Below are 9475 nucleotides of genomic sequence, written 5' to 3'. Positions count from 1 at the left end.
CTGCTCTGGAAGACTGAACTCCTGCCGGCCGTTCGGCTGCGTTTTCACTGAGGATGGGGGCGGTTGGCTTTTTTTTTTTTTTTTTTCCTCCCCCACTTCCTCCAACTCTCCAGAGCGGCCCAGCCCACCTCTGATGTCACAGATGCTAAAAAGGAGACAGAATAACAGAACTCGTCCTAATGTTTCACATCCCTGAAAATTCCTCCCTCTTTTTTGGGGGAGAAAAGAAAGAAAGGAAGGAGAAGGAAGAAAAAAAAAAAAAAATAAGCCCTGGACTTGCACAAGGAGGGCCTGTGTGCAGCTGAGGGAGGGAGCGGAGGGGACTGTTTTCTTTCTAGGGAGAGTTACAGCTGAGAGCTGCAGGTCACAACTGGAATCCTTCTACTCTTCTGCTGTACTGCCTGTAGAGCAAAAAGACTCTCGTTGACAGCCCCTGTGATTTACCTCACCTGCGGGTGCACCATACACGTGGACTTGCCTTCACACATGTCCTTCACCCTCCTTCACGTTCCTCTTCCTCCACGTTGTCCATTATTGTGATTTTTAATGGGTCTTTTTTATAATCTGTCGTTTTGTTTTGTTGCCACAAACACTCTAGACTGTTTTGTTTTATTCTTCCATAGTCCACCCACTGACAATGCCAAAAACTGGAAATGGGTATTTATCTTTTTGCCCAAGGTTGTACATTTTTGTCCCGTTGATGTAGTTTGCGGGTGGGGTAGATTTGTCCATGTTCTGTGGAGATGTTTGCGTGTTCCCCGGGCCTGGATATCATGTTGAAGTCTGTAAGTGGCAGCTGTGTGTGTTTGTTTATGAATTGTGTCGAGGGAGTCCTGAGTGGGGAAAGGCCTTTGATCTCGCTCCTAATCTGTATGCAGTATGTCTGAGAGCACGACTGGCGGGGTCTCTTAAAGCTGCAGCCGTTTGGAGAAATGGGCCGCTTCTCAGCTGTGATGTCACGGCAGATCCCTTGCCATGCCTGTCACTGCTCCAGACCACTACACAGGCATGGCCGCCACGCAGTGTGTCTCTCTGTGTCTCTCTGTGTCTCTCTGTGTCTCTCTGTGTCTCTCTGTGTCTCTCTGTGTGTCTCTGTGTGTCTATGTGTGTCTGTGTCTCTCTGTGTCTCTCTGTGTCTCTGTGTGTCTCTCTGTGTCTCTCTGTGTCTCTCTCTCTCTCTCCGTCTCCGTCTCCGTCTCCGTCCCGTCTCCGTCTCCGTGGCACACACCATACATTCTGGCGTCCTAAGGCTCTCTGGATGCCCCAGACTCAGTGGCTCTCTGTTTTCAAGTAAACCGGCCCTTTCCTGTCGCTTCCGATAAGGAAGAACACTTACTCTCTTCAGGCAATTTGGGCGATTGGTACAAATCATCCGAACAAATGGACAGCCGGTACCGGTTTATTGCTCCTGATTTGGAATTTCTTTTTTCTCTCTGCCAATAGCAGTTTATGGGAGAGTGCTTTTCTTGCATTCATGTGGATGGTTCCCATTATGTCACGTGAGAAGTGATTTGTAGAGGTATATGAGCATTTGCTCCGTTCCATGTGGTTACATATGGTTCTCTGCTCTGATACGTTTCCACACAAGGTGCCTCTACTCTGGATGTTCTGATAAAGACGTGACTCTTCCATCGGAACAAAACTGCAGCTCAGACAACTTGGCAGGACAATTGAAAAAGGAAAAAACTGTTATTTTATTTGTCAGTAAGTAGTGTCTGCTTTTAGTTTTGAATTTTAGCTGCTGTCTATTCTTTTATAATGTGAGCAGAGGTCTATTCAGTGAGTCAATACTCCATCATATCCTGTTTGTTTAGGGGATGTGTGACTCCTCTGCCAAATTTGTCTCTTACCAGCAGAACTGATGTTGGTCAACATCAGACTTCCTAACTCAGCCATGCTGAGCTCTAAATGTAAATCTTTTGTTGTGGGTTGTAGATTGTCATGTGCTCATTCTCGCACAATACAGGTTCCGCTGACTTGACCACTCCTCTGAAGGTTGAATTTGTGTATCCACATGTCTGGTCTTAAATCCCCACTCTGTTTCCACTCACTGAAACCGAACTGTTAGTAACAATGGCCAAGTCATGTTTGCGTAATATCTCCTGGCAGACCCTTGTCTATCATCACCTTAGCGTTGTTATTGTTGTTCCTGTTCAACAGGCTGCTTCCGAGAACAGTTGTGACTGTTTTGATGTTCACAAATTCACAGAATCAGTTTTTCCCCTCTTTCTCAGAGAGCTGTAGAAAATGCCTACTGGGAAGCTCTGTATTTTTGTATTTTTGACATAATTTATAAAAATTTATGAAATTACAAACTTTTCATGCTGAAATTATTGTAATCCAGACAACTAGGAGCATAAATTTGCTCAATTTTATAAGGTCATTGTGGGGCTCTCAAAACTGGCTACAGTCAAACAATAACGTTCGCTCCAGAACACCCTGTTTTGATTAGTACTGCACATATTGTGCTGGGAGATGGAGTACTGCAGTCAAAACAATTCACTTCTCATAATAAAGGTGTTTGCGCATAGCCTTTTTCACATAGTATGTGTCCTGTTTGTGACCTGTGTGCAAGATGTTTCTTCTTACCGGTCTGTTTTTAAGGCTACTTCGGTTGTACATAACAGATCGGCGTGAAAAAAGAAAACCACACAATTCCGATCTAGTGATTCATGTTTTAGAATGCAGAGGCGATTATTGTCAAAGCTGTGTGGCTTTCTGGAAGATTCTAGGGACCAGAATCATCTTATTTCCTAATGGAAGATGATGCCATGGGGGCTGGGGAACACATCACAGACAGATGGGATCTGTCTTCATCATGCTGACCTGACTGGAACCTCCCTGGAAAGGCCTTTTTCTGTCAGCATCTACATTTAGAAAGATCTCTTTTCCAGCCTTGAATAACCATTTTTATTTTCATTCTTCCTGCTGCTTCCACTAGTGTGTAAGAAGGATTATCCAGATAGGACAGAATAGGCAGACTACATTTTCTGTTTTCAGTGTACTGCATGAATTTTGAATTTTCATGCATTGTCTTAAACATTTTTGAGTAACCAAAAGACAAAATTCAAGGATTTGACGGCTAAAATAATGAGAAAATATAATCCTTGTGTATAATATTTGTACACAGAACGAGGCACAAGCCGAAAGAGCTGTACTCCTGATTGATTACCTGTATTGGGCATAGTTTTGTCTTCTGGTATGATTAGGCTTTCTCAACTCTATTCTTCATCTTAATCATTGCTCTTAATCAGCTATGTGGATACAAAGCCAACTTAGAATTATAATGTATTCTGTTATTTCTATAAGCAGAGTGTTGCTCAAGTTTATATGCTTGGTTAGCAGTTGCGTTTACCAATCAATCGATTGCAGCTTGCCGGATTGGTGGATTTTACACTTTCATTCTTTGGTGGACAGAAATCTTAATGTGAATATCTGAAACTGTGGTTGGGAGAGGACCTTCTTTTAAGCAGTGAAATGAATTCATTAGTTATGCTTCCTCATTCCAGTAATATGCAAATTAGTTCTCCTGAAATGAAACTGATGAACCACACTTGAAGAAGAATCCATATTGATAGTTTTGTGATATGGTGTTATTCCCCAATTGGGATGATGTATCAGTTTTGTGTGAAACTGTGGTCAGTTGATTGTATTGATGGTTATGCTAAGTATGTGTAAGATCTTGTCTGTTTCTCTTACAGGAATGTACCTATCGGATCTTACCTACATTGACTCAGCCTACCCCTCCACTGGCAGCATCCTGGAGAACGAACAGCGCTCCAACCTGATGAACAACATCCTGAGGATCATCTCTGACCTGCAGCGCTCCTGTGAATACGGTGGGTGCTGACCGCACGTTAGGATCTGTGTCTCCTACTCACTCACTCCCCACAACTGCACGTTCTCCTCTCACTCAGTCACCACCACTGTTCTTCCTACCTTCACTTGGTCACTCATCAGTCACTCCTACCCTTATTGGACCACTGTTTACCATCTGCCCCTTCACCCGTCCCTCATACCTGTCACAATAGCCTCTCATCTTCTCATATTTCTTGCAGATATACCAGTATTGCCTCATGTCCAGAAGTATCTCAACTCTGTTCGTTACATTGAAGAGCTGCAAAAATTTGTGGAGGATGACAACTACAAGTAAGGGACAAGTTACTTTCAATTTGTTGGGAGATGGATTTTTATGTCCATGAAGCATTCTGACACTGCTGTTTTCCTGTCAGGCTTTCCTTGAAAATTGAGCCAGCCACCAGCACTCCTCGCTCCACAGCCTCTAAGGAAGATCTTGTAGGTAAGATCAACCTGCAACATTCTGATCGTTTCACATAACATTCAGATGGAATATGTGTGTGACTATTACATACTACATGTTCTCATAATTTGCTTCAGGGGGCTGTAATATGTTTGTAGCAGTAGTCAAGTCATTGCCTTGAAGGAAGTGTTACTGCATGTAATCAGAGGTGGATGGGATAGTAGTACCGGTTGAGTTACTGCGAGTGAGGTGACACTGGCTTGTTTTCTAAACCAGGCCCGGATGCATCCGCTTCCCCGCTTTGTGGTCGAAGGGGCACCGCTGCTGAAGGAGCCCTGTCCAAAGTTCCGCCCACCCCCCCCTCGCCCAGGAACCTCCTTCCCTGTGGACACAGGAAGTGCCACAGTCTGGGCTACAAGTTAGTACAGAACTCTAGTAACTTACCTTTATCCAACCTATCTTCACCGATGTCATCTTCATGAAGGAAGATAGGCCCTCACAAATGTGTGTGTGTGTGTGTGTGTGTGTGTGTGTGTGTGTGTGTGTGTGTGTGAGAGAGAGAGAGAGAGAGAGCGCGAGCGAGCCAGCGAGAGTGTGAGCTAACGTCTGTATTCGTTCTCTCGGTCACAGCTTTATCCACAAGATGAACACAGTGGAGTTCAAGAGTGCCACCTTTCCTAACGCTGGTTCCAGACACCTTCTGGATGACAGTGTGATGGAGAGCCACACGCCCGCTCGGGGGCAGGCCGAGAGCTCCACGCTGTCCAGTGGCATCTCTCTGGGTACGGCCGACACCATACGCCTATGTGGCCCCATCCGCTTTGCCCCAGCCTGAACAATACATACACAGTGTGTACTTCCTCTAACTGGCTTATTTACCAAACTGTCTACAGGCAGCAGTGAGGGTTCCGAGCTCAGTGAGGAGATGTCATGGCCGGCCTTCGAAAGGTAAGTGCTGAGCAGCTCTATACACACACACACACACACACACACACACACACACACAAGCACTGCCTACACACTCAGGTGAACACACTTTCACACTGCCAGTGTGCTGCTATAGCAGGCCCCTCACCCATCCAGCTGTGCCGTGTTGAGTGACTAGCAGTGGGTGCGGGTCAGACTGAAGGTCACATGAGGCTGAGGTCCTTTCACTCCAGTGTGCCCTGAACCCTGCCCCTCACTGCCACTGCAGGGAATGAGCGCTCTGTCCCAATCAGATACCCCAGCCAGCCCCTCATCAGCTTCCGCCCACTTCTTGCAGATACTAGTGACATTTGCGCAGCCAGATCTACAGAAAAGTAGGCCACCAAGAAGCTGAGGGCAGTTTTACTTCATCTGCGGCTCCAGATACGCGCGGCCTCTTGCTTTCACGTGTAACCTGCAGCTTGCCCTGCTTGTCCCAGTCGCTGCTGATGCCACAATATGGCCGAGGTGGTCGTCCCTTCGCCACTGTGGCTGACGTGCTTGCCATTGCTGCCCACTAACAAGCGTGTTGGAGAAATCAGCCCCCCCCCCCCCCCCCCCCCCCCGCATCTGCCCTGGCTCCCGTACTCTGATCTGAAACCATTCCTGTGCTATACTGTGCCGTAAACATATCCTGAAATTCAACAGGAACCGCTTCTATCATTCCCTCGGCCCAGTAACCAGGGTGGCCCGAATTCCTTACCGAGGAGTCCTGAAAGCCAGCAGGTACCGTCCCCACCCCCTGGCTCCCGGCTTGGGGCCATCAGTGTGTAGTGTTTATAGTGTCTGTTTCCATGCAAAAGGTGGTGGGCTAACCTGTAACTCATGCGTGATTCTGTGCTGCAGTAGACCCCTGCTGATAACGGCTCATTTGGGTTAGGGCTTCCCTCTTTGTCTCTGTCCAGCTGGACCTCTGGGCTCACTGTGACTCCCTCTCTCTGGTGCAGGCTCTCCTACTCTGCTCTGAGCCTCTGTAGGATCTTTCACTGCTGTTGTACTGCACTCTGGGGGGGATGGTGGTCTAGTATAATGAAGCATTTAGGGGACCACAGGCGGTGAAACACTTCAGAATGTGGTGGCAGGATGGGTTTGGACCGGTAGCACACAGACCTTCTGAGAACTACAGTGCCATAGTGTTTTCCTTTTTACCATTTTCTGTTGTAAATGCTGGTGAATTTGTGTTTTGTTGTTATTTATTTGCTCTGCAATAATTAGTTAATGCTGTAAAGCATCTTTAGGCATACATCTACTTGAACATCTTTACATGGAGAGTAAGATCTGAATATTGTCCTGCTTCATTTGTTTGTGTGCGTGCGTGTGCGCGCGTGTGCGTGCGAAGGAAGCAACTGCATGTATGCGTGCGCGTGCGTGCGTGCGTGTGTGTGCGTGTGTGTGTGTGCGCGTGCGTGTGCGTGCGTGCGTACGTGAGTGCATGTGTATGCGCGCGTGCATGTGTATGCGCGCGTGCATGTGCGCGCGTGCGTGCGTGTGCGTGTGTTGTGTATCTGTTGTGTCTGTGTTATGTATGTGTTGTGTGTGTGAGGAAGGAAGCAACTGCATGTATGACAGAGGATGAGTGAATTAATTCATATGTGGGAGGGAGGACTTGAGTCATTCTTCTGGTTGAAACTATATGAGGTCCTATTAGAGTGTGTATATGACATACAAGACAGTGACACTTAAAATTGAGTGGGCTCCATGAACACAGCTGAGCCCTGCATCTAGCACGATCAGACTTGACATTCCTATTCGCATTAAATCTTGCACGGTCTGACTTTCTGTCATCACACCCATGAGCCTTTGTTTGCATGTCACTCCCACATGCCCACTGTACATTGTTATGTAAGAAAATGCTTAACTCCCACTTTTTTAAAGACATTTTCTGACTGGAACTGGAAGTCTGACTAATGACAGATACTCATGTAAAATGTTGAGTAGGTGGTCAGGGGCCATTCCCTGCATCATAGCTAATTGGATCCAGATTCTGGGTATCTGTGTGCTGGAACATCTCCCACGATGTACTGTATGTGTGCGTGCGTGTGTCTGTGTGCACATATGCGTGTGTGTTTGTGTTTGTGTGTGTATTGTGCTTGTTTGCGGGTGCGGTTTGTTTGTAATCGGTCTGTGTGAGGGTGTGTGTGCTGGTCCTTTGCCTGACTGCTCTCTCCCCCTGCAGCTCAGCGGAGTCAGAGGAGCTGGCTGTGCACCTGTACCCTGGAGCTGTGACAGTACAGGGGGTGCTACGCCGCAAGACACTGCTGAAGGAGGGGAAGAAACCCACGGTGAGGGCAACCAGTGGCCTCCTCTACCCCACTGTCTCACATTCATTCACTCACTCACTCACTCACTCACTCACTTATCTATCTCTATCTATATCCATCATCCATGTACCTATTCATCCATCTATCCATCTATCTATCCGTCCATCCATCCATGTATCTATTCATCCATCTATCCACCCATCTATCCATCTATTTATTTATCCATCCATCTATTAATCATATGTTCATCTATCCTCCATATATCCATCTATCTATTTATTCATCTATCTATCCATCTATCATCCATCATCATCTGTCCATCTATTTATTCATCCTTCTATTCATCCATTTATCCATTTATATATTAATCTATCCTATATCTTTTCATCCATATATCTATCCATTCATCTATTCATCCATCTATCCATCCATCCATTTATCCATCTATATATTCATGTATCCTTCTATTTATTCATCCATCTTTCCATCTATCTTATCATCTATGCATCCATCTATCTATCATCTACCAATTCCTCCATCTATCATCTATATCTTTCTATATATCTATTCATCCATCCATCTATCCATGTATTTATTTATCCATCATATACAGTGGTGTGTTTGCCCCCTTCCTGATTTCTTATTTTTTTGCATGTTTGTCACACTTAAATGTTTCAGATCATCAAACAAATTTAAATATTATTCAAAGACAACACAAGTAAACACAAAATGCAGTTTTTAAATGAAGGTTTTTATTATTAAGGGAGAAAAAAAATCCAAACCTACATGGCCCTGTGTGGAAAAAGTGATTGCCCCCCCTGTTAAAACATAACTTAACTGTGGTTTATCAAACCTGAGTTCAATTTCTCTAGCCACACCCATGCCTGATTACTGCCACACCTGTTCTCAATCAAGAAATCACTTAAATAGGACCTGCCTGACAAAGTGAAGTAGACCAAATGATCCTCAAAAGCATTCTGAGATCTAGAGAAATTCAGGAACAAATGAGAAAGAAAGTAATTGAGATCTATCAGTCTGGAAAAGGTTATAAAGCCATTTCTAAAGCTTTGGGACTCCAGCGAACCACAGTGAGAGCCATTATCCACAAATGGCGAAAACATGGAACAGTGGTGAACCTTCCCAGGAGTGGCCGGCTGACCAAAATTAGCCCAAGAGCGCAGCGACGACTTTTTGGAAGGTGTGTGTCCCATTACATCTGGCGTAAAAGTAACACCGCATTTCAGAAAAAGAACATCATACCGTAAAATTTGGTGGTGGTAGTGTGATGGTCTGGGGCTGTTTTGCTGCTTCAGGACCTGGAAGACTTGCTGTGATAAATGGAACCATGAATTCTGCTGTCTACCAAAAAATCCTGAAGGAGAATGTCTGGCCATCTGTTCGGACCTGAAGCTGAAACGAACTTAGGTTCTGCAGCAGGACAATGATCCAAAACACACCAGCAAGTCCACCTCTGAATGGCTGAAGTAAAACAAAATGAAGACTTTGGAGTGGCCTAGTCAAAGTCCTGACCTGAATCCTATTGAGATGCTGTGGCATGACCTTAAAAAGGCGGTTCATGCTCGAAAACCCTCCAATGTGGCTGAATTACAACAATTCTGCAAAGATGAGTGGGCCAAAATTCCTCCACAGCGCTGTAAGAGACTCATTGCAAGTTATTGCAAATGCTTGATTGCAGTTGTTGCTGCTAAGGGTGGCCCAACCAGTTATTAGGTTTAGGGGGCAATCACTTTTTCACACGGCCATGTAGGTTTGGATTTTTTTTCTCCCTTAATAATAAAAACCTTCATTTAAAAACTGCATTTTGTGTTTACTTGTGTTGTCTTTGAATAATATTTTAATTTGTTTGATGATCTGAAACATTTAAGTGTGACAAACATGCAAAAAAAATAAGTTGCTGTGTAAATTATGTTAGAAGGATACAACACGGTTATTTGCTCCATAAATGTAGGCGCACGATCGAGAGCGT

At 45.1% G+C, this 9475-nt stretch overlaps 1 protein-coding gene across 3 annotated transcripts in view; it reads left to right on the top strand.

Moving 5' to 3' along the window:
* ralgps2 (Ral GEF with PH domain and SH3 binding motif 2) overlaps positions 1–9475 on the top strand; it is a 92809-nt gene that overhangs the window by 74397 nt on the left and 8937 nt on the right. For 2 of the 3 annotated variants that reach the window (XM_061239390.1, XM_061239389.1), the window contains exons 10-17: positions 3702–3839; positions 4059–4149; positions 4233–4300; positions 4538–4679; positions 4892–5043; positions 5155–5209; positions 5876–5953; positions 7404–7509. In XM_061239390.1, the coding sequence (XP_061095374.1) occupies positions 3702–3839; positions 4059–4149; positions 4233–4300; positions 4538–4679; positions 4892–5043; positions 5155–5209; positions 5876–5953; positions 7404–7509 (830 nt within the window). The remainder of the gene's footprint in view (positions 1–3701; positions 3840–4058; positions 4150–4232; positions 4301–4537; positions 4680–4891; positions 5044–5154; positions 5210–5875; positions 5954–7403; positions 7510–9475) is intronic. The other variant, XM_061239391.1, reaches the window with a different exon arrangement.

The sequence above is a fragment of the Conger conger genome, chromosome 4 (assembly GCF_963514075.1).
Source record: "Conger conger chromosome 4, fConCon1.1, whole genome shotgun sequence".
NCBI lineage: Eukaryota > Metazoa > Chordata > Actinopteri > Anguilliformes > Congridae > Conger > Conger conger.
This window is presented reverse-complemented; position numbering and strand designations above follow the sequence as displayed.